The sequence below is a fragment of the Sinocyclocheilus grahami genome, unplaced genomic scaffold (assembly GCF_001515645.1).
Source record: "Sinocyclocheilus grahami isolate Dianchi unplaced genomic scaffold, SAMN03320097.WGS_v1.1 scaffold879.1, whole genome shotgun sequence".
Taxonomy (NCBI): domain Eukaryota; kingdom Metazoa; phylum Chordata; class Actinopteri; order Cypriniformes; family Cyprinidae; genus Sinocyclocheilus; species Sinocyclocheilus grahami.
Window position 1 is genome coordinate 203,657 of NW_015506058.1, and position 25,763 is coordinate 229,419.

General features: G+C 39.2%; 2 protein-coding genes across 4 annotated transcripts in view; both read right to left on the bottom strand.

Annotated features, from left to right (window-relative positions):
* The window catches only part of trdc (T-cell receptor delta constant), a 13,080-nt gene extending 7,274 nt beyond the window's left edge, over positions 1-5,806 (bottom strand). The window contains exon 1 of the mRNA XM_016248473.1: positions 5,729-5,806. Within this exon, the coding sequence (XP_016103959.1) occupies positions 5,729-5,806 (78 nt within the window). The remainder of the gene's footprint in view (positions 1-5,728) is intronic.
* LOC107563557 (protein SMG7-like) lies at positions 4,112-24,059 on the bottom strand. 3 transcript variants are annotated; one of them, XM_016248455.1, is made up of 23 exons: positions 23,957-24,059; positions 16,216-16,247; positions 15,718-15,835; positions 15,493-15,625; positions 14,853-15,024; positions 14,612-14,683; positions 14,360-14,510; positions 14,126-14,261; positions 13,816-13,978; positions 13,276-13,432; positions 12,928-12,998; positions 12,782-12,842; positions 12,552-12,671; positions 11,736-12,153; positions 11,505-11,640; positions 11,028-11,401; positions 10,476-10,820; positions 8,855-9,004; positions 8,241-8,318; positions 7,713-7,869; positions 7,409-7,579; positions 6,756-6,910; positions 4,112-6,599 (listed from the first exon to the last, which is right to left on the bottom strand). In XM_016248455.1, the coding sequence occupies exons 1-23, from the start codon at positions 23,980-23,982 to the stop codon at positions 6,486-6,488; spliced, it is 3,510 nt and encodes a 1,169-aa protein (XP_016103941.1). In that variant the 5' UTR covers positions 23,983-24,059; the 3' UTR covers positions 4,112-6,485. The 3 variants fall into 3 exon arrangements, with proteins under 3 accessions (XP_016103941.1, XP_016103940.1, XP_016103942.1); XM_016248454.1 differs by having other exon boundaries at positions 11,505-11,646; XM_016248456.1 differs by lacking the exon at positions 8,855-9,004 and having other exon boundaries at positions 11,505-11,646.
* Between the last annotated feature and the right edge of the window lie 1,704 nt (positions 24,060-25,763).

A 25,763-nucleotide genomic window follows, 5' to 3' on the forward strand; every position in this document is an offset into this window, starting at 1 on the left:
TACGGAGTGTCTATTTACATTTAGTTAAAAGTGGCTGTAAAACATCAGCTCCAGTAGCGCAGATGGATAAGTGCATGTCGTTGGCTTTTTGACACGATCGACCCGGGTTCGATCCCTCCTTTTGCCGAACTTTTTTCCCCTCCCTTTTCAAATCTCGTGTCACATTGTAAAGGCATTTATTTTCAATAAAAATTAAGGAAATAATCAAAAAGTTTAAAATAAAGTATGGGGTAGGGTTAGGGTAGGTGTAGGGAGGGCTTTATTGTACAAATAAGGTGGCATCCATTTAATAATTTAAATTTAAATTATAATTTACACTCAATACGTTATTATTGCATACTGTTTTATAATGTACTACAATACTGAAGTGCAGATAATTGCCACTATTTGCAACAGGTAGTATACTTGATAGTAGAAATCCTATTTTAACATAGTGTAACTAGGTATTTGCACTTAGTGTAAATAGCATATTGCTAAAAATACTGCTATTTTCACTTAGTGTAAATAGAATCCATTGCTAATACGAGATTTGAAAAGGGAGGAAAAAAACTTGGCAAAAGGCGGGATCGAACCCCGGTCGATCGCATCAAAAATCAGTGACACGCACTTATCCATCTGCGCCACCAGAGCTGATGTTTCATAAACACATTTTACTAAATGTAAATATCCACCCCGTATTTTTTATTCCAGAGTAAGGGCAATTCATTCATTTTCGTTTTTCCTGTATAGGTTGATTGACAGATGTCTAGTCCAGTCAGCGGTGAGTAATCCCAAACCAATGGCGCTGTCTCAAACTATACCTACCTTTTCCGATTTGTCTGAATTGTCGTTGTTTTCTGACTTGTTAATTTGTTTTCGGATTTGTTGTTGTGTTTTCTGACTTGTTATTTTGTTTTCGAATTTGTCATTGTGTTTTCTGACTTGTTATAATGTTTTCTGAATTGTTGTTGTTTTCTGAATTGTTATTTTGTTTTTTTAGACTTGCATTTGCGTTTGTAATTTGTTTTCAGAATTGTGATTTGTTCTGCACTTCTCGGCCACCGTACGTAGGCTATACAGTTCAGTTGAAAGCTTACCCCTTTTGACTTGCTGGTAATGTTGAATGTAAGAACTAACTATAGCAACAGCCGGCTCGACTGTATTATCAAGTATTCGCCTTTTTTTTCTTTTGTCAAATTCCGCCGTTTTGAATTGAAAGTTGGGCTGTCATTGATTTACCTGATTCATGTAATTCATAATTATTGTGACGACAATAGCATAGTCTTGTGTTTTCAACATATTAGGAATACAACTAAAATTGAATGGGTGCATATTTTAAAATAAAAATATTATTTGCAGTTCAGATTGTTTACAAAAAAAATCTTATTTATTTAGTTCCTTTACCATTACTATAGTGGTCTGGTCTTAATATTTTCCTCAAAACAATAGTCCCCCTAATATTCTAGATATGATTATGGCCTTGTTTGGTATAAATAAAAAAGTTAGTTGAAACGATTGTTCATTTGGTTTGGTTGGATTTGATCAGTTCCTTATTTCTAAAATGAATTATCAGAAACACAAAAACAAAGTATGTTATATTTGCACACTAACATAAATTTTCTTCTCTTATGCACATTATGAAATATACTATACCCTCCAAAAACTTAGCCTGGTGAAAGTGTGACCACTACTGCAAACAGATACAGTAATGTACAGTTACAAATACATAGGTACAACAGTTGTATTTCATACATTGTAAACGCTTGCTGTAGAACACCTGCATAGTTAATATCAGAATGGCAATTGAAAATGTATAGTAACAATGTATCACTTATAAAAAGTTCAAAGTAAAATTGTTTCAAATTCAAAGAAAAATTCTGGCTCTGATTGTAGCTTGTAGAATAAATATTAATATTTAAATTTATATTATAATCATGCAATTCGACAATGTGTGAGTTATAGTAGTGTGTTAAGGGCTGTCAGGCCATGAATGAGGGTCTGCTCAAACTGAAGCTAACGGTAGGAAACACATGCATTCTGAATGATTGTTCATTTGGTTTGGTTGGATTTGATCAGTTCCTTATTTCTAAAATGAATTATCAGAAACACAAAAAGAAAGTATGTTATATTTGCACACTAACATAAATTTTCTTCTCTTATGCACATTATGAAATATACTATACCCTCCAAAAACTTAGCCTGGTGAAAGTGTGACCACTACTGCAAACAGATACAGTAATGTAGAGTTACAAATACATAGGTACAACAGTTGTATTTCATACATTGTAAACGCTTGCAGTAGAACACCTGCATAGTTAATATCAGAATGGCAATTGAAAATGTATAGTAACAATGTATCACTTATAAAAAGTTCAAAGTAAAATTGTTTCAAAGTCAAAGAAAAATTCTGGCTCTGATTGTAGCTTGTAGAATAAATATTTCAATTTATATTATAATCATGCAATTCGACAATGTGTGAGTTATAGTAGTGTGTTAAGGGCTGTCAGGCCATGAATGAGGGTCTGCTCAAACTGAAGCTAACGGTAGGAAACACATGCATTCTGAAATCAAATAACTTGTGAGTTTTTGCAGGGGCTCATCAAAGATTGACTCAACGTGCTCCCAAGTACACACTGAAATACTCTGTGGCAAAAACGGTTCAATAGAGTTTGCATTAAGGAGTGAGATGATAAGGCAGCTGGCGTATGTGGTAAGCAGATCTTCAACCACTCTGGTTTCCTGTCAGGAAGTGGGTGAGGAGCTGAGAGATGTTCGAAGAACAACCCCATCCCCTTCCATTTCTAGACAGCATCAAGCTCACACTTCATTCCTCTGAGATTTACAGTAAACCCCTTTTCCCCCTCAAGTACGCCAATTTTGCACCAACCCAAATTTATAGTAATTAACTGCATAGTGACAAAATACAAATAAATGCTAACGCTGAACGCTGGTTCCATTTGTCTACATGAACTGAATCATTAGTTGTCAAACATTGAATATTTTTTACAGCATTTATTAATATAAATCCACACACATTTCAAGCTGGTTGTATAAATCAACACTAATATATTATGAACAAAGAAAGGAAAAATAAGGAATACATTTATAAATTTTTACCAAAACTAACACTGTAAAAAATAGTTGGTTACTGTTAATTCGTGATAACTAAATGTAATAAATCAACTGTATACATTTTGTGCATTTTCACAACTTTGGAGCCCCTACATTTAAGTGATTGGAATTCACTGTGGTAAATATATCACTAATTCATCGTAATTACACCTGATAGATGTACACATGCATTTGTTGCGGTCATAAAGCAATCTGCCCTTTTCGCAGACTTTCTTGATTTAGAAACTGATCATTCAAGGTTAAAAATAAAAAAAATAAATAAAAATGTCTCTCTTATGGAGATTTATAGGACAATTAAATATTCAATATAATCTATAAAAATAAAACGATGTCTAAATATAGCACGTTATCAAAGCTATCTATAAGTATTAATGTATACAGTAAAGCATTTATATGGCTGTGGCATTGTCAAAATCATGCAAGTGAACTTTCATCTTAGTGAAATTTCCAGAATGCACCATAAAAACCAATGTGCACTGACCAGAGATTTTCTTACTGAGGTCAGAAATGAAGCAATGATCAATGCATAATCTTAATAGTACTGAACATTTAACAGCTTCAGCAAAGGATATTTGCTCAAGGCATAATGCCAGCTGTTTAAATGCATGACCTTGTAATCATGCCGCACTAACAGTCATCAGCATCCCCGACATGCACGTGTCTATGATTCACATCATAAGGAACTGAAAGGTAGAATGAGAAAGCGTGATGTACAGAAAAGACTCAAGTCTGCATATGAGGACATGGTTTATTTTATTAAAGGCATAGCTGATTCCAGCGTTTACAAGTGTCCACAAAGAGACAAGAACACAATAAATCAAGCCCATTATAGAAGGAGATATCCTCACCCCCAACAATTCCCTGACAAAATCCTCTAAAAAACTAAACAAAACAAAAAAGAACTTGACTGGATATCTCCCTCATCCAAAATACAAGGCATTCTGAAAGATGGATTTCATGCAGAATCAGTGGCAGACTAGAATTTAGGGTTGGGACAAACTTTCTTAGTGGTAAATTGAATGTAAAAAGCTGGCTGTTATATTTTCTTTTAGCTTTACTATTGGAATGTTATATTACGGCCCAGAGGCGCAAGGCTGTTGTCCTGTGATCAGCATTGTAATGTACATCACTACAGAAGCCACAGTTAAAAGATGGATACTGGACAACAGGGGGAAAAAAATCTACATTTACAATGCAGGGTATCGAAAAAAAGCACATTCACACAAGACTGTGCACCACAAGTCCATCCGAAATAAAAGAACGTTAGGCGTCCACAGCAACCAATCAGAGCACAGGCTTCTGAAACTCCTTGCTGAACGATTCTAAAAGGAAAACAAAAGATGAACAAAATGGGGCGCGCAGCTCCCACTGAAAACTTTTTTTTCGTCTGCAGTTGATATTTTGACCTAACTCAACTTTTAAGGTTCCATTTCATTATTTATTCCTCTATTTTTAATACGGTTTTAAATGCAACAAGAGAAGCACAAACACACGGCAAATAGACACATCATTTAAAGTTCGTCTTTAATAAAATGTTCTCTACTCAAAAATAAAAACACTTTATTCTCATCATACAAGAGAGTACGTCTTTCATATAACCTTCGCCGAACAAAAAACATCTTACGTAACCAGGAAGAAATAACCATTTTATAGATATTGCGGCCTATCCAACACAAACCCCCTGGCCCCAGAACATCTCTACCAAGCAATGGCAACCACACAAGGTTTCGAAGGCCTACTCAGTGCTATATCCTCTACTGAAAAGAGAACGGTTACGTCTTCAAAACAACATTTGCTTTTGATTTCGAAGAAAAAACAAACGGGCTGCAAACAGGGCGTCTACGATGACGTGACCCTTTTCTAGCTTGAGAATCACGGCCACGTGACGCTAACCCGATGCAACCGATGATATACGTTACAAGATTTCAGACCAAAGCAGTAATCGGGCTTGCCGCTCTTCCTCAGAGACGACTTTTTAGTGCTAAGCGTAACGGGAGCTGAAGTGTCCTTTCGGAGGTACGTTATTCTGTGGTTTTTCAACTGAGTACAGTGGCTGTGGAGATTGTACCTGAAAGGAGAACAATTCAGTGGCTGTGAGCTTGCTATGGGAAAACGGGCTTCCTCGGTTCACGTCCCTTTCCGCCAAGCTAACAGCGCCACAGCTAGACCCGTTCGCCTCATCCCTACAGTGCCGACCGTGATCACGATGCTAACGAATCCTTAAAACAAAAAATAGAGAAAGAACAACAAAAGGAAGAGAGAAAACACAGACCAGGCACAAAGAGAGCTGATAAAACTATTAATAAAAAGGCTGAACATGAACAAAAGAAGCAGTTATGCATTTAAGCTAGAGAATAAAGAAATGAGGAGAGGAGGGAGGCACACATTTATATCGAATGAACTCCCCCATTAGCAGTAAACTATTGAACATATTTAATGAATAATATTTCAGAGAGCTAAAACTGCTACAGAACAAGTCACAAAATACAGTATTGTTAATAATTGCAGTCTCTATTGCAGCTAATGATACTACATCCTACATCTATAGTCTAACCCCCAACTCCGCTTGATACTGATCGAGCTATAATGTCGCTATGAGCTTCATAATGGTTCAAACTTTAGAGACGTTCCCTGTCCCGTTCTGCGAACTCTTCTTACAAATCAACAGACTGTACATGACAACACCATGATCCATGCCTGTGTCAATCTAAGTCCTAATATCCGAGCATATTCTCTAGAAGCGCACGTTCACGCCGTTCGCATCATCCTTCATTCATTCGATTTTTTTACTTTTTTTAATGCTGAACACGGCGACACGAATCCCTCTGAGAAAATGAATCCAGACTTGGAATAAAACACAAAACCAGTCCTCCTTTCTTTTTTTTTGTCCCTCGTAACACCACGTCTGCCGTTAATAAACATCCCTTTCTACCACACACACACCCATAACTCCTTAATGTGCGGCGTGCCGGTCACACAGAGCAATTTAAGCAGGTGGCATGAGGGTGTCTAGTCCAGAGTCTTAAGTCCAGATGAGACCGGGGAATGACCTTTGACCCCCAGAGGAAGCGAGGAGGCAATCAGAGAGAGTTTGTCCCCCTCAGAGTCAGTGTTCTACAGCGGCTACGTGCTGAGCAGCGTTGCACGCCCTCACAGGGAGAGACAGACAGAGTGAGTGAGAGAGATAGAGGAGAGGAGAGGGATGCACGTCCCTCGTCGGTCAGGCGAGCGGTTCGTTTTGAGCCTGTCGCTTCACATCGTTCGCCGTCTCCAGCCTCCGCGCGCAGGTAATGCCGGAAATTTCCGATTGGAGCTTGTGGTTTCACCTCTTCTGTTGAATCATGTTTCACACAAGTGTGTCTTCCCGTGGACTCTCAGTGTGGCGGGTTCATGTTGCCGTGGCCGCGCTGCTGCTTCTGTTTCTGCTGCATCAGGAGCTGCTCCAGAGCAGACGGACCGGGCTGCATCATAGAGCTCGACCAGATTGACTGCAGAAAAAGGGGTAGAAGAAAGGGAATGTGGAAACTGAAGGAAAAACTGCAAAATACATGTCATTGCACATCTGCGGTTAGAACGACCGCAGAAAGTAGAAAATGTTGATCAACTAAATCAACTAAAATGTTGAAAAGAACATCCCGTGCTACCTTGAAACTGTCAAGGAGGACAGTGGAGGAGTCCTCCATTGGCATGTCCTGGGCCGCCCAGCTGCTGGTTGGCGCCCCCTGGTGCCAGCTGTTGGTATCTGGCACAGAGGAGGACGAGGCAGACGGCAGGTAGTCCAACCCAAAGCCGCTCACACCTGAAGACAGTCATACCAACCATTTACATTAACAAATATGAGTAACAGTTTAATTACTACTTGTGGCAAATGGCCGTTCGCGTCCGTTGTAGACACGGTGTTAGAGAGAAGAATATGTTCAGCCCCCTCCCTCTGAAGCTTCGAATATTCGGTGTTGATTACTACCGAAGCTCAAAAAATGGTATTCGAACCAGCCCTAAATACAAGCATAACAATTACTGCAATTAAATGCCTTTTCGTTCTAGATAACATTTACTAAAACATTAAAATTGCAAATAAATCATTTAAAAATAAATCATTTTGAAAAACAGCAACTTCTCGATTCTGTGATCCTGGCATTTTTAAAAATAAAGAAATTTGATAAAGAAATATGAATATAAAGAAAGCAAGCACCATAACCAACTGAAGTGTCTGACACTTAAGAAAAACTGATCAGCCAGTAGTAATAATAAAAGCTGACCACTAGAAGAGACACAGTATGGGAATTACCAGCATTACCAGTCTTATCAGCCTTCCAGCGATCGGTTCCTCGGCGGTCTCTGCTGTCAGGCGTCCCAATAGGGCCGAAGTTGGAAATGGGTAGGGAGCTGTGGCTGTGGGTGGGTGGGGATGAAGGCAGGCTGCTTGGGTTAGAAGAGTGAGGGGACTGACTGGCTGGTGTAGAGTGATCTATAACAAAAGATAGGAACTGATTATTAACAAATCAATGCTGCTAGTTCACTTGTACAATCTAAAATAATGGCTATGAACAAAGTCATCATTATATGATATCTGTAAGTAAATCAAAATCACAATACGATACCTGAGCTAGCAGGAAGGGAGGGGGACCATGGAGTTCCTTCAAACAGGGAGTAGAGTGAAGGCTCCTGGTGCATCATGGGTACGTCTGGCTTAGACGCAGGAGCCATATTTTTACCATAGGCCTCACTAAAAATGCTGTTGTTCTGGTAGGAGCTCTCCTGTAACCAAAAACAATTTTGGCTTTTTTAGTACTTCTATATTTTATTGGCCTTTTTGCCACTAGTATTGATAGATATAGTGGAGAGAGGGTAGAAAAAGGGGAGAATGATTGAGAATGACCAGATTCAAACTTAGTTATTTTACTTCATAATGAGTTTACCAGTCAGTTGACCAAAAAAAAAAAGAAAGATATTTTTATTTTCATTACTAACCAAAGCATGATTGGAAAGTAAAAATAGAGCAACTTCCAGCCAAGCAAACACAAAATCTGGTTATGTTTTGAATGAAAACACTGCCACCTGGTGACTTTTGATCTGTAATGCAAGTGAGGACTAAAGTGTTTGTTTGAGAAAGAACAAAGCAGCTTTACCGGAATGGAAAATCGGGGGAGAAGAGAGGACTGGCCGATCACATCAGCTCCACTGTCTAGTCGTGACTGATTTGGCAACTACAAAAGAAGAGAAGCGCAAAAGATGAGAACTGCTAAAGACATGCAAGTTCAAACAGATCAGTCATTTCTAGCAGACCACTGCACTAGGAAAAACTATATTTCTAGAAAGCTACAAATTATTATAACAAATATAAGATACAGTACATATTGCACACTACACATACAGTACACGTCCAACATTGGACACATTAGACTGAATCAGATTTTTATTATCTTATTAAATTATTTTAAGACAAAAATACCAAGATGTTAATAATTTGCATATGAACAACCTCTTTCAATATGGTTTAAAAAGTATCCCAGGATGCACCTCGTGAAGTTACATGTGTCCCAAACATGTCCTGTTCCTTAGTTTCAATGACTTTTCTTACACGCTTATTCAAATATGTGGAAAATGGTAATAATTATCGAGTAGGTATGTCCTTTTAACTGGTACTGTACACAGGAACCAGATTTTTTAAATCCACAGAAGCCTATATGAAATCTCAATATTCACTCCCGCCTGACAACATGATAGGAAGAGAACTACATACAAACATGTTCCTTCCAGGAGCAGAATTAAGATGGCCAGCCAAGGCCGGGTAGAAATCATGAGGTTTAGTAAAGAGCAATTCCTCCTCCTCCTCAAAGTCTGCCAGAGTCTTTAACAGGTCTGGGGGCAGAAGAGGGGAGCTCTTGTTGTCCTAGTGAGAGACCAGGCACAAAGGGGAAGGAAGGAGAGAGAGAGAGAAAGAGAGGGAGAAAGGGAGGGAGGAAAAAGGGATGAGAGAAACAGGATGTAAGAAAATAGGAAGCAGCCTCTCATAGCTTATCTGAGAGAAAAACAGCAGCCTGTGAAGATCAGTGCGATTCTCAACCTGACTTCTGTTCACGACCTATGATGAAGCTGTTTGACTTACTCAAATGTAAATTTGAAAAAATAGTGTTTCAAACAACATATCACAGAATACTTCATGGCAGTTAAAGGTGGAAACGTGAAAGAAGAAATGAAAAAGTAGAAAGCATGTGCATCTCAACAACCGCTGAGATCAAGTTTCAATAAAACCAAACGTGGCTGCAAATGATACCCAGCTTATTCCGGAAACCCATGACAGTCATAGAGTTATAACAGATGTACAGATGTTAAGCCTGGAGAAACCAAAAGCATGTGCAAGGAATTGACTGAGAATAAGGACTGTTCGGAAAAGAATGCTTGCTTACTGCACCAAGAAGTACACTATTAATATATAATGTGAGCATTATGAAACAATAAATGTTTAAAACATTTATGAACTGTATTGCATGCATGAACTCATGTTGTATGTTTTAAATTCATGAATGATGAACGTAATCCAAATTTGTTTAAAATGTCTTAACATCTGGCAGTCTGAAATAAAGTATTGCCTTTAACTGCATTATGCAATTACGGTTTCTACAAAAACATTAAGCAGCACAACTGTTTTTAACATTGCTAAGAAATATTTCTTGAGCAACAAATCAGCATATTAAATGATGTCTGAAGGAATATGTGATTGACTGAAGACTGGAGTAATGGCAGCTGAAAATCAATCTTTGCCATCACAGAAATAAATTACATCTTAATATATATTAAAATAGAAAACAGTTATTTTACTTGTCAAAAAATTTAAATTCAACCTGTCTACTTTCTAAATGCATCACTCATTCAGTCTGCATAACCCCTGCCCTTGCATGATCATTTTCATCTGCCTCAACTTATGAGTGCAATGGCCACATCCCAAAATCCAATCCACAGTCAGTCCATAGAACCAAGTTACCAGCCTACATTTTGTCTATTCCAATGACCCGTTACACTCAGATGTGCATCACAACACTGAAGAAATGAGCTGTTACTACTTCCGTTGAGGGACTTCTTTCAAAAACATTTAAAAAAAAAAATTTTAATCTTACCAACCGTATACTTTTGAATGGTAGTTTATGCAAATAAATTAATGAATGAATATTAACTGAAATATTTATAAAATATTAATGTTTCTATTGTTATTTCACATTTTCCATGCACAATATGCATACTAAATACAGAGTAACAGGATAGTATGCTCTTATTACATTAAATTAAACCTGACACTCATTTCTTAATCTGAAAGTTTTTAACATACTACAACTGTCTAAACAGCGAAGACAAAGAATGCTAACTTCATATGGAGGGCCTCTGGGCATGTTCTCCTGGTCGGGGCAGAAGACTCCAGGCTGACGTTTGCCCATTCTGTCCCCCATTCCACTCCTGCCCTCTCCTCCCATGTGGTAAGAAGGCTCCCAATAGAAATCTTGCATTTTGACCTCCGGAAATTTCATCTTCTTGTCCATGCTGGGCTGAGGGGGCTGCATGCTCATGGGGTGTTCAAAGAGTTTCATTGGGTCTTGGGTGGGCATGAAGAAAGGCTGTTTGACTGGCATCTGCATGGGCATTTTCTGCATGGTGGGCTGAGTTTGGTGCTGGTTCCACATTTGACCAGACTGTTCAGCCAACAGCATGTAAGACTGCAAGGACAAAATAAAAATTGAGAAAATAGAGAGATTACCCAACAAGGTCAGCAACATCCAAGTTTCTAAGTAGTCTCCATGGTAATCGGACTGAACCTCGGCACCACAAGAGCCAAGGAAATGGGCATAATAAGCCGAAACAAAAATGGCATGGTTTCTTTATTTGTGTACTACACCTTGCTTAAAATAAAAGAGTCACATTACCTGTTGCATGCTGTGATGATGTGGCGGACTTTTTCCAAGCTGAGAGCTCTGCTTTGTGGGCGACTGTTGCTGTTGTTGTTGCTGTACTTGAAGCTGTACAGATTGTTGCAAGGCCTGTTGGGATGGCTGTGGAGGGGGAGGCTGTGTCTGCTGAGGCTGTGGAGGGCCTTGGTTTAGGGCTCCAGGGCCTGAGGGCCTCTGCTGGCTGTAGGGAATGTGTGAGGGTTTCCCTGTCTGCACTGGATTGGCAGATTGAGGGTGGGAAGCAGTCTGGAGGAAGGATGCAGGTACGGATACACCTGTGGGGAAGGTAAACCCCGGGCTCATGGAGAATGCCACGGGAGGGGGGATCACGTATGCCGGCGGGGGGAAACCTGAAGGACGAAAAGCACAAAAAAAGAGGAAGTGAGCACTGACTGAACAGCATATGTGTTAATAACGTTCAGGTGTGGCATGTAGGAAAGTGTCTGAGGGTACCTGGTCGGCTGGGCAAAGGGGGGAAAGCACCTGGGTGGTGGATTGGGATAAACTGTGAAGAGCATGTGGTTTGAGTCTGTGTGACTGGAGTCTTCCTCGCCTCAGACACTGGAGTCTTCCTCATCTCAGTCTGAGTCTTCACCTTGCAGCAAATCAAAGAGGAGATGAGAAGGAGTTTACACATTTGAAAAAGAGCTACAGCAAAATGAGGGTTTCTTGTGCAAGCCTCACCTGTTTCCCAGCATCCGCTGTTTTATCATGAATGTTTTTCTTCACCTCGCTCTTTCTCTTGCCCTCTTTCTTCTGTTCGATCTTCCCTTGTATTCCATTTCCTTTATTAAATCCAGCTCTGTCCTTCCCTGCATCCCTCTGGTGCTGGTTCCGGTTCTGTTCTCTACTCTGCTCTTGAGGTTTGATGTTCTCTTTGAAGGTGACCACAGGTCTCTCGCTGCCATCCAGCCCGCTGTTCTGGTTCTTTCCGGCCGAGAGGACTGACTTCAGGCCCTGTGTGCTGTCGTTAGGCGTCTGCTCACCATTAGATGACTCCTGGAGGACAGGTGTGTCTTTTTCATGTGGCTCTTCCACCACCATCTCAGGGATATCAGTGATGAAGAGCAGAAGGCCATCACTTATGCGACACTGGATCAACCTGTTGGTGCCAAAAGTAAAAATTAAGTTTTTGCACACAAAAACCTGAGGAAAAAAAAAATTCAAATAGATGTGATAAGCTAAGAAAAGAAAAAGAAGAAAACAAAATACAAAGCAAGAAAAGAAAAAGGAACATTACAGGAAAAGTTATGCCAAGAATAGTAAAAAAAAAAAGAAAAAGCTAATTAAAGCAGAAAAACAAAACAAAAGAAGAAAAGGTAAAAAGAGCTAAGCAAATAAAACAAAAGGAAAAAGAAAAAAAAACTAAGTAGAAAAATTATAAATGGTTTACTTTTTAAAGCATATTTTACAGCTGGGAGGAATTATTAAGGTGACATACTTCAGGAAAGTCCAAGAAAGTCCAATAAAGAATGAAATGAAAATGAAAGAACGACTCACTGTGGTTGGTTGTCAGCCACCCACTTGCCCAGGCTGATGAGTCTCTGGTGTCGGGCATGAATTAACAAGCTCTCTTTGCCAACCACCATACCCTGATGCCCTTTAGAGAAGTCTAGCATTCTGAAATCATTGAATAACAGGCTTCAGAGAACAGATACAGCTAAAATAGTCATGTGTGTGAAATAAAGAGTAAAAACAAGAACAGCAATTAATTAATCATGAAGAATTACCGCAGAGCAGGCCGAAGGGCCAGAAACCCTTGCAGTTCAAATTCCTCGGGCAGTGGAATCACTGTAAAACAAACAATCATGGCCATTAAAAAAAAGAAAAGAAACGTTCATGAGCAAAAAGCATGCAGTGATGCAGTGCTCGCTACCTGACGCATTTGACACATCCTCCTCCTTTGGCTGAAAGCTGTTCAGAATGGACACCAGCCATGGCCAGATGCTGTGAGATGCCAAAGATGTGTCATTTTAACAAATACCTCAAAATCTTGGCTCAAGCAGAACCATTTTAAAAGTCAATGTAATGGATTGTGGGTATTCTTGCTGGGATTATGCAAATTGTGGATTAAAGAGATTTAGGCTTTTAAGAAACTACCCCAAGTTCCCCATCAAATACAAACATATTAAAATGCTAAATCAACTAGCTTCAGTTTTGAAACTGAAATGAAACCTACATATACAAAGTGTTTTTTGGAAGGAAAAGAGAAAGCCTTTCTTACTACTGTCGCTTGTCCATGGCACTTTCATTAAACGCACTCGGTCGAAGCCTCAGCCAATCCAGAGACGCTTTGATGGCAGGAAGAGGGCACTCTCCCATGATCTCCTCTCGGTTCTTATTGAGTAAAGCTCGGCTTAGCATCACGCCCAGGAAAGACACTAGGAAAAGACAATTACATTACAACATTGCACAAACTAGGGTTACATGTTTTATTTGGAGGATCTAATCACCACATTTTACAAATTTTTGAAAATTACATTATAATTTAGATTTTCTTCAATAGTCTCAAATAAGTTTTAAGGCTGCAGTTAAAAATTGTCATTGAGATTTATATTTAAAATAAATGCTTGTGTTTTGAACTTTGTATTCATAAAATTTTTTAAATAAACTGCATCAATATTAAGCAGCGCAACTGTTTCAACATTGATAATAATATGAAATGTTTCTTGAGCTTGAGCACCGAATCCTGAAGTGTGCTTAACCCAGGATTTAGTAAGACCGTGAGACATGGGTTAAGAGCAGCATGATAAGAATGACATACTGAAGAGGCCGAGGAGTTGGATCCAACTGATCTGCTCGTCTGAGCTGTAGCTGTGCTCATCTGCCTCATTGCTGAAGTCTCGGAGGTGGTGCAGTTCAAACAGGTTTATCACTGTGATGTGGACCAGCTGCTGGGAGCTGAAGGCTTTCTGCAGAATCAGCCTCTGTGGAGCGAATTAGTAAGGAGAATAATGAGCATGCAAATTCAAACTAAGAAAGACTAACGAGACAGAAATCTGTCGAATAACTGCCACCTTAAGTTAATGGGGAAAAATGACATGAAGTGCTACAGCTGGTGGTTTTGGACTTACCTGGAACTGCTCCTCTAATTTCTCTCTCAGGGTGTTCAATTTATCCATGCTTTTGCAGAGATAAACATGGCCGTGGAACTTGATGAAGGCCTTAATAAAATCAGACACGCTCCATTTTGTTTTGACCTCATCACGGCTGTGGGTTAAAGAGACATAGAATTAAGCACTGGTTTCATATTTGCATATGATAATGTGAGCAAAATATTATGATATTATAAATGTAAATATTCTGACCTCTCAAGGGCCTTGGAAAGAGCTTTCTGTAGGTTGGTGGAGGCAGCAGGAAAGGGGAATTTGACAGCAATGCTCCTGCAATAGTAGAAGATTGTTGTGAGGTGGTCTCCTTTGGAGGAAGCCAGGATGGCCAGTTGATTGTAAGGTTGGCCTGAAAGCAGAGGGGAGAAGATTTCGTTTTTTAATTAATTTGTTTTATATATTCAAATGTCAGTGGTGTGCTTGAGAATGTGAAAACAAACAGATACCAACCATTTGAGGGAACAAGTTGAGCTGCATGTCTATAGTACGACTCGGCCTGGCTGGTTTGGTTCCGATAACGTGCTGTGGATTGCGAAAAATAAACCACAACCAATTAAACCCTCCCATGCATAGCACTATTATCAATTTCTATGCTTCTAAATATTTCATATTCATAAAAGCAGCAAAATGGTCTGCTGGTGTTCTCCACAAACTACCGACAAAAAAAGCAATATGTCCTGAGTGAGCTCACCAATATCTCCAAGATGAACAAGACAGTGCTGGCAGATGTAGGAACAGGAGCTGGGTTGGGGCTTCACTATGGCGCTGGTGCTGCTCTGTTTATTGCTGATGATGCCAAGCTGAGATGATTTCACACGGCAAGGCAAGTCCACATTAAACACCGTGCACAGCTCCTGCAACAGCTGAGGATCCAAAAAGAGATTTTTTTTTATATAACAAAAAGGCACTACAGCTCTGCCCTCAACAGGGCCCTATGATTTCCATGATGCAGAAAATGCGGACAGAATTGCGGAAACCAGTCATAAAACCGGAATTTACTGTATAATGTGGAATATTGTAATATTGTAAGTTTCATGACTTCAATTAGCTAGACATGCTTTTTGATTAATAAAATTTAATTTAACCCTTTAAAAATTTAAAAAAAAAAAAAGAGTCTAGAAAAATTAAAACGGAGAAAAATACTGAATCCAGAACAATTTCAATGGAGAAAAAAAGGAATTTGGGGAAAAATAAGACAGATTTCATAGGGCCCTACCTCAACCAAGAACAGCAGTCTGGCATAACAATTGGTCATGTGACTTCAAGCTTGTCTGTGGTTGTTTCAGCCACAATCTGCTTAACAATGAGCACTGTACAATAATGAAGCTTACTTGTGTGTAGAATCCACTAGCTGCCTCAAGAAACAGGGAGAGATTGGCCTGTACTTCACTTCGATTGGGGTTGGCCCTGTTCTTAGCTTGACTCTGTAGTGTGGTTATTTGATTCTTAAAAGCATGGTTCCAGCTGAAACAAAAGCGAGATCAGTGTCAACCAGATATTTTCAACAAAATCAGATGCATGTCAGTTATACAAAGAATTATTATTGGTATTCTTACAGATCTTGTTCCACTTTCTTGTCCAGGGCGTACTCCAGGTCCGTAACCAGCATTTTCTGGTACAAGTCCTGAAGAGCCTGCCGTGATGTCCAGACCTCCGCGGCACCAAGCTTTGAATCTGCATGATACAAGGAGTGGAACATGTTAAACAGCTAATGCTGCAGCCGCACTGTATAATGTGACTAACTGTGTGTAACAGCGCCTTTCTGTTCATTTGGAGAAAGATCTGCACGTCTTAGTAACCACATTCAATGCCATGGTTACCAGAATGTCAGGGATAAGATGACAAAAATGAAATACAGCAGTAGACTCCAAACAAGCTAATACATCAGATCAATAATTCTAATAATATGTGCAACTTTTAACCAGTGCGGTTATAATATTAATATTTTAAAGATGACACATTAGATAAACGCTTCAAAATACCATGCTAAGAGAGTAAAAGACATTGACAAATGTTTAAAGTCCTAATAAAATAGACTATAAACTAGCACATACCTGTCATGTCAGCCTTCAGGGCCTCTGCCTGCCTGCTCAAAACAAGAAATGAATATGTTAATGAGGAGATGATTGAAGTGAGAATCATTGGACAAGGTCTGGTGAACACATTTCTGGACAGCATTGCCGTTCAGGGGCTTCATTCTTATATATTCTCAAATTCGAGAACATTTTGTATCTAATTTTTTATTGGTCAAGCACATAGTTCAAGTGATGAGAGATGACAGAAAGCAAATTTAAAAATTAATTTGTTTAATTAACAAAAACATATTGCCAATCATAATAATATCTTGTTGGATATTTTAGTGGTCAGTATGTATGATTACATTACATATACATAATTACATTTCAGGGCTTTTTTTTTTGTTGCAAACATTTTCTGAGAAATAAGCAATTTTAACTAGTGACACGGACCGTGTCCATAGTGTCATTGTGTCTCCTGCCAATGACGTCATCCTGGGGAAGTCGTGGCCTAATGGTTAGAGCGTTGGACTCGTAACCAACGAGGTTCGAATCTCGTACCGGCAGGGATTGTAGGTGGGGGGGAGTGAATGTACAGCGCTCTTTCCCACCACGACTGAGGTGTCTCCCTGGGCGCCGCAGCATAAATGGCTGCCCACTACTCCGGGTGTGTGTTCACTGCTGTGTGTGTGCACTAAGGATGGGATAAATGCAGAGCACTAATTCCTAGTATGAGTCACCATACTTGGCCACATGTCACATTCACACCCTCGATTTCCGGTTTTGTTTTGTAGAACATATGGAAACACCAAAGACGCTTTAATATGTTGTGCGTTTTATTAGACAGGTGACGACCGCACAGAGTAGCGTTATAACAGAACTTTCAAATGTATCTAATATGATAAAACAGCGCTGCTTTTTTTCCCCCCACATACTCCCGACCGGAAGGAGCGGAAGCGGTCGACTGTGGCATAATAAAGGCTCTGCTGCTTTCGAGCCATGTGTCACGCTCGTTCAGCGGCCTCGTTTCGCTTAGACGGCGTTCAGCCTCGCCCTGCTTCATTCTACTACGTTAATAAATCATTAGCTCATCCATGAACATGATTTCTGCCCGAGTCCCGTCGGATTGCATCAGCTGTGGGGATGAAGACGACAACTTCCATGATTCCACACTCAGTCACGGCGTCATCAAACTGCGCCTTTGCCTCTGTTTATTTTGAATACACGCACTCTAGCGGCAAAAATTACATATTGTTCCTTTAAAACAGACATTTGCCGCCACCTACTGGTGGTTTAGTCATATTTAAAAGTATCACCGCATTTTTTCAACATTTTTTTGTACGTTTAAAAAAAAATATGTAAAACATGAATCTTATCAAATGTATGCATTTGAAATTTTGCTGTGTAAATGCATTTATGGCACCTCAGCTTCATCAAACTGTCTGTGTAAATGCATCTAATGCCACTTCAGATGCAGCTTCTGTTTCCTCAGCAATGGAAAGATGGGAGTTTGTTAATACTAATTTCATTTGACTGGTAACAACAGTTTCTTCTTATTATAACTGAATTAATTGAAACAATGTAAGAATTTGATGTGAAAGTTGACATTTAATAAGGTTAGGGTGAAAAAAATTACCATTTATAAACAGTGGGAAATGACATTTGTTTTGTTACATACAGCAACTCATTTAAAGTTAACTATTTCTTCCTCTTTACAGTCACGGAGCACGTTATTTTGAGAGCTGTTTAAGTGAGAGAAAATCTGTAACTTAGTCCAGATTGGGGCAATTGTAATGTTTAATAATTTATTTTATTATGTAAATAATTTTTGCATTGAAATTTGCATAGACTTTTGTTTGTATATGCTGTCAATTATAGTTCTCACCAAGAAAATTGCAATCGGTGCATCTCTCATATTGATGCGTAATAGGGCTCCACAATATATAGTTTCAGCATCGATATCACGATGTGCGCATCCGCGATAGTCACATCACGGGATGTGCAATGTTTAGTATACTGATCATTATATTTATACTCACTGTTACCTTTGAACACACAGACACGTGTCTACACCGGACGCAACAGTCGCCCCGCGCCGCAACAGCTACACTGGACGCGACAAAGCGACCTTTGCAAATCATTTGAACTGTGTCAGTTCGTCATAAATAAAACATGGCAGCAGTTTACTGTCAGGGATTTGTCATGTCACGCCACATCCAGTGTAGACAGCATCACTGATTATAATGGGTTCTATAGTATTTTGTTGCGTCTGCTCACGCCCCATGTAGATAGGTGAGAGCCACGTGTCATAAACATCGAATTCCGTTCACTTTTTCCAATATCGTGCAGCCCTAATGTGTAGTATTACTAGGAGAGCACAGATCAGCTCTAGGCATGACGAAGCGGATATCGTCCTCTTTTGGAAGGCCAAACAAAGTAGTTTCGCTTTCACAACGAAACACAGCGCCTTCACGACATGGCGGCAGCGGCAACAACAATACTACAGCAAGAATCAAAGTTACGCCTTCTTTCTTTGCGTGAACATTTGGGCGGCGTTATGCAAATCTTCCCACATCGTGACATAGACATGTGGGGGCGTGTTAGAATGAGCCGTTTTAGGTAGGCGTGGTTGACTCTTAACTTTTATAAAGAATATCTCTTTGGATTTGAGACTTTAGTCTTTGCAACTATTACAGATCTTCTTTATGCACCAAGAGCTTGTAACACTTCAAAGAGAAAGGAAATTTTTTTATTGCATCATATGACCCCTTTAACAAGTGCAGTTACTAATAATATTACATGTTCATTTATTGTTTATTTCATGTTTATACACTAATATATTTGACAGTAAAGCACTATAGGCTTGAGTTGGGACGCTTACAAAATTTATTTTAAAATTTCATCAACTTCACGCTGTAGATTTTTTTATTGCATCATATGACCCCTTTAACAAGTGCAGTTACTAATAATATTACATGTTCATTTATTGTTTATTTCATGTTTATACACTAATATATTTGACAGTAAAGCACTATAGGCTTGAGTTGGGACACTTACAAAATTTATTTTAAAATTTCATCAACTTCACGCTGTAGATCGCCGGATCGGCTTTCACCTAGGGCTGGGTATCGAGTTTTATACTTTTTAGGCACCGACTGAATTGCCTCGATACCATCGAGTATCGAAAAATGTCTTGTCGTTCGGTACCAAATTTCGATACCTAAGGGGTTAATCTCATCAGCGTCAGTGAGCCAATAAGCCTGCAGCACTTGCCAGTGTGTTCGACTAGAAGAGGTGCGGCGCAGATCGATCATCTGCGAGAGCGATTCAAAAGCGCACGGAGCAGTCTGCTCTCTTTAGCTCTCATGGTACTGTAATACCACCAGTGCGTGGAGTTCCGATCATATGCAGATGTCGGTTCATACTAACGTTACACGAACGAAAGTGCGTGTTATGTGACCATTCATGCAAACTGTAGCATCATGCTACATAAGACAATAAATAAGATTTATATTCTGCTTTTACTCAAAACTCACTTTAAACCACCATCGAGTGTTTGTAATAACTTCTGGATCGCCTGATCGGCTTTCACCGTGGACGAAGCGGAGTCCAGCCCGGGGTCGTCACATGTGGTTGCTGCAAGCCTGCCGGCCACTCCTTTGTCGAATCCGCCGGCCGCCGCTCACTATAGCCGCCGTGTGTGACGCTGTGTTTCGTTGTGAAAGCGAAACTACTTTGTTTGGTCTTCCAAAAGAGGACACGACTAGAAATCAGTGGTTAAGTTGTATTTACAACACTGTTCCAGAACACTGTTTCCTGATACTGGGAGAGTAGACTACAATGCCGGCTGTTCTGACTCACAGACTGCAAGTAAGTTTTTTTTATATAAAAAGAATTTGCCACTGACGATTCAAACGCGAGTTTTGAGACAAATGCAGACATGGTTTTATGTAGGGCTGAACGATTTTGGAAAATAATCCAATTGCGAATCTTTTTTACCAATATTGCGATTTAATATGCATTTATTTTTTTAAAGCTCTTTATGTTCTGTATTATTCAACAAAGACAAGCTATAAATCATTGTATAGTATGAACAACACACCATTAGATAGATTAAACAAATGTTCTTTCCTGTAGGCCAGGCCTATATGTTACGATGAAATTAGGTGATGCATGAATTGATATGAATGACATTTTTATTTAACAACTACAATCACAGTATATTGACTGATTTGTTGAACTTCCAACCTTGTAAGCATGTAATAATTATGACAACATAAAGCACTGACAAATAAGCCTGGTGTAAACATTAATATGAAAGTCAGTAACAAAGTAATAATTATGACAACATAAAGCACTGACAAATAAGCCAAAACAAATCACACAAACTAAAGTAGATTGCAGAAATATAAAAACAAATCTGTTGCTTTAGCACACTACTTTAGGTAATTCACAGTCACTGTAATAAACATATGTAAACACGTGCACTGTACTTTTTAAACACTGTCTGTTAACTTTAGACCAGTGGTTCTCAAACTTTTTTGGTTGCGCCCCCCTCAGACTACCAAATAATTTCACTAAACATTATTAAAAATTAATGGTTTTTTTTATTTAAAAAACCTACGGGGAAAAAAAACACCTGCATCACTTGAAACATTGAAAAATAGCATAGAGAGAATAACTTATTATTCTCTCTGTGTTATTATGGTGATTTTATGTATTTTTTTATTTTACATAAGTGTTTGCTCACCACAGTAAATTTTGGTCATGCCATTAAAAATAACATTCAAATTGGATCATTTGAGCTTTCAAGTGCTGAAAACAGTTGTGTGAAATGCTTGTAAGTCTTTGAAAATTGCTTGAATTTCTCTCTCAAAAGGCTGTACAAACTCTGAAACGAATAATGTAATAACATTTGACTATTTCTGCCACAGCACCATGGTTCGCGTTACTGCTTCTGGTTTTCTGCGTCAGCACTGTCTGATCTGTTTATAATAGAGATTTCTGTGCAGAATTTGAACGCATCTCACTAGATCTTGCAGCAATCTTTATTCATTCTGCGGCGAATTCAAACGCTTTCACTGGATCTTGCAGCGTTGTGCTGTAACAGTGTTGCGAAATCAACTTTGGTTCCCGAGTAAAGCTGTTCTGAGCTCAGACTAGTTTGTTTGCGTTGCGGTCCGAGCTGATGAACGGTCCACGCTGCGCAGCTCAAACGAGTAGCGGGATTTTGTTACGGTAGGCCTTCTTGCATTACTATGCTGTTACATTATGATTATATATTCAGTGGTAGGCCTGTCACGATAACAACTTTTTGTGCGCTATATTGCCCCAGAAATAATCACTATAAGCAATATTATTGTCATTTTAAAGACCAATTTTATGCCACTGAATATATAATCATAATGTAACAGCATAATAATGCAAGAAGGCCTACACACTTCCAAATGACAACAAAATTTAAAATTTTAAGAATATTTAGATCATGGAAATTAAGTATCAAAATATTAGATGCCTTAAAAAACCTGAATAAATAGTAAATAAACATTTAACAAAAAGTGCAAAGTAGAAAAAAATAAAAATGCACAAAGAATTTTGTAACAACGTTCGTAGGTCGGGAAGGAGGAGACGGGAACCGGCGAACATTTAAACAATTTAATAAAATAAACAAACACAAAATGAAAGTAAAGCGGCAGCTCCTCGCAGACGACTGCCGCACACAAAACACAAAATAAAATCCAGACCTGGTCCTCTCTCATCCAACACTGTCGTCACTCCTCCTTTTATCCTTCCGGAGCTCCTCCGTGGGACTCGAGACCGGTGAGTGCCGCATGTGTCACGCATTAGCATTTACTCCACCGGCCTCGCTCCGTTCCCACGGCTCTCGGCCCCGCCCCTCTCATCACAAACTTGTATGGAGATTTTTCCATCTACAGATTTTCCCTGATCTTCTTTTCTCTGTAAATTAAGGGTGCACACTATTGCTGAAAAATACAATCACTACTTAGCAGTCAGATGTCCGTATGCACAAAGGCACAAACCTCTAAACAAGGTCACAAAAAATGTCACAAAAAATATCACACAAAACAAAATGTTCTGTACACACTGTACAAGATCAGTGAATGTAAAATTCTGTGACAGTGCAGCACTGGACCAATTGGGCACGTGACAGTTTAATCAGCTATCAGAAATCATTCTAATATGCTGATTTGCTGCTCAAAGTGTTCAGTTTTCCTTCTTTTTTGCCTTTAGCCAATCACATGCCTGATTCAAGAAGGGGGTCTCAAAAACCAAAAAATATTTTTATTTTTAACTTATTAATTTTGGGTTAAATTGTGCTTTGATGGTAACGTCTGCTAGAGTGTTAAATAAATATTTTTAAATTGTTGTTTTGTAATTGATTTCTTCTTTGAACAGCAAGACAAAACGGTAAAAGGCACATTTTGGCTATTTAATTTATGCAATGTCAAACAAATTGGCAAAAAAACATGAGGAAAAACACAAACAACCATGTTCGGTATTCGGCCTTCAGCCCAGTGTTTCATTTTGTTGTCAAAAAGCCTGACCATATGTGTGGGAATGTACACTAAATGAATGTCACATCAAAACAAGCAGAATGAAACCACACACCTGTATCAGGTTGAATACTGTTATCCAAGCTCTAGAAGATGATGCTTCAGATTACATTAAAGCATAACAACATACAGCTTTTCTGTCTCTTATCCCCATGTCAGCAAGTACAAAACCAGAGCACTAAAATCATGTTTTCAGCTCACTGTCAGTTCGGAGCTGAAATGTGCAATCTGACTGTCATCACAGCACCATCATGCCTTCAAGAATCACAACACTGACTCCTCAGCAACAAACACATCTACTCTGCACACTGCTTACAACCTGTCCCGTTCAAACGGCCTGCATTTGTCATTCCCAGCAACTCAATTCATTTGCAAACTCTATCGCTCGATTCATGTTACACTGTTTTGAACCAACGCAAGGTTACTGAAACATGTCAGATGCAAAAACAATGACTTGCATACCAGACATTCACAAAGATAAGGTCTCAAAGTCTTCAGAAATATGTTGATTTTTTTTCTGAATCTCAACGTTATCTGTCCAAATCGATGCGTGCTGAGGTTACAGCTATAAACGATCGAGAGACAAACAAAAACATGGTCAAACACACTTGTCAATCAGATAAAACAACATGCCAATTATATAATCAGGTATTATACGAGTTCACTGTCACCACTGGCTCATCACTGTAATTCAAACTGAACTGAAAGGAAAAGAAAATCTGTGTACAGCAGAAGCGCCACATATGAAGCCTTAACTTTTTTTTTCAGGCAAGTTTTACAGATGATTAGTCACTCGAAACTATATGGAACCAATGTAGCGAGCATGTGTAACTGGATTGTTTTCTGACCATCCAATGGTATGTTTGTAGCTAACGCGGGCTAACATAGCACAGCACCGAGCATGCCCTCCCACAACAGCTGCTATGTAGACACGAATTACATCGTTACATCAAGGAAATGCCGCGATTTGCCCGACCACCCATCTATCAATCGTTTTTTGCAATATCTGGGGCAAAACGTCAGCCACTTCTGCTTGTATTCAGTTTCGTGTCTCGTTTACAGGCTAGCATGCTAACTAGCCTAGCGTCTAGCACTGACAGCCAATGTTAGTCGAACAACATTCCGATAAACCACATTCGGCCTCAATGATAGAAACACGGACTCGATCGCCAGTTCGAGCCTGAGAATCTCCAGATTTTACTCACCGTAAGTACTGGGCGCAGAGGTTCATCCTGTCGAATCGCCAGTCTTTTAGACAACGACAGGTTCACAAGCTAAATCTACTCCCGGCGCCATATTGTCCATCACATCGTCATTGGTAGAAACGGTCCAGACGTACACACAAGAGCGCGCTGAACTACGTCACAGACCCCGCCCACTCGCTCACCTACAGTAATTACTTTTCATAAATATAGCTTGTCCAAATCCAGACTGTGCGTCGTAGCAAGACTAAATACTTGAAAGACTAATGAGTCCATACAGTTTGACCTCTTATACTATTTTTGTTGGCCTATCAGCGGGGTAGGTAAAATTCTACCACATCCAGTTCTCAAAAATCTTGTGTATGTGTTTTATGGTCTTATTTCAGTGACTTAACATTTTTTTGTTTTTTTACTAACCATGCATAAACTTTCTTTTCTAAAAAAAAAAAAGTACATTCATGCTGCTACATTGGCTATTATTGTAGCCCAGTTTGTGCTGATTACAGTGTAATCAGACTTTAGTCATTAATATGTTTTTAAGATACTGAATACAAATTTCAGGGCATGTCAAAACTTCTCCAGGGCCCCGAAACCCCCTCAGACCCCCGAGGAATACTGTTCCCTCCTAGTGGAATGACCTGCCCAACTCAATGCGAGCAGCTGAGTCATTAGCCATCTTCAAGAAATGGCTAAAAACACATCTCTTGCATCTTTATTTGACCCTCTAACTCTAGCACTCTCTATTCTAATTGTATTTTATCTATTTGTTGACTTGACCCTCTAACACTTGCACTCTCTATTCGTTTTCTAACCGCTTGTTTGGGTTGGGAATCGAAAATCAATTCCAATTCCAGAATCGGATACTTAAAGGCACGATATGTAATTTTTGCCGCTAGAGTGCGCGTATTCAAAATAAACAAAGAAGCAAAGTCGTAGTTTGATGAAGCCGTGACTGAGTGTGGAATCATGGAAGTTGTCGTCTTCATCCCCACAGCTGATGCAATCCGACGGGACTCGGGCAGAAATCATGTTCATGGATGAGCTAATGATTTATTAACGTAGTAGAATGAAGCAGGGCGAGGCTGAAAGCCGTCGAAGCGAAACGAGGCCACTGAACGAGCGTGACACACGGCTCGAAAGCAGCGGAGCTTTTATTATGCCACAGTCGACCGCTTCCGCTCCTTCCGGTCGTGCGTATGTGGGGGGAAAAGCAGCGCTGTTTTATCATATTAGATACGTTTGAAAGTTCTGTTATAATGCTACTCTGTGCGGTCGTCACCGGTCTAATAAAATGCATAGCATATTAAAGCGTCTTTGGTGTTTCCATGTTTTCTACAAAACAAAACCGGAAATCGAGGTATGACGACGTCATTGGCAGGCGACACAATGACACTATGGACACGGTCCGTGACACTAGTTAAAATAGCTTATTTCTCTGGACTTAAACATTCTTTGAAACATTTGGGATAATGTAAGTACACAAGTCAGCAAAATATATAACATATATTTTATATAATATACAAAATTAAAATGTCAATTCTGCCTATCAATTCCTGTGTGCACATCTTTTATTTTTAGCTGGCAAAAAGGGGCCATTAAAAATGTATTTGTCTTTGAATCATTCATTCAAGAGATTAATTCAAAAACACTGATTCATCCAGTAATGAAACAAGTAAATCTTGAGTGAGTCATTGAATCATTCCATTCGAATTCCATGAGATTTGGTTTAGTTAATATTTAATTCACTTTAATTTAAATTTTTGTTTAGTTAATAGTTAATATATTGTTTAGTTAATACTAATTATTATTT

What these genes read in the sequence shown, in the direction of transcription:
- LOC107563557 (XM_016248454.1), bottom strand. Translation starts at nt 23,982, where the DNA reads ATGAACCTCTGCGCCCAGTACTTACG. An exon ending in CCAGAGGCCCTCCATATGAA is followed by an intron (nt 9,005 to 10,475) that starts GTTAGCATTCTT and finishes GTCTCTCACTAG; the next exon opens with GACAACAAGAGCTCCCCTCT. An exon ending in CTCCTGGAAGGAACATGTTT is followed by an intron (nt 8,319 to 8,854) that starts GTATGTAGTTCT and finishes CTTCTTTTGTAG; the next exon opens with TTGCCAAATCAGTCACGACT.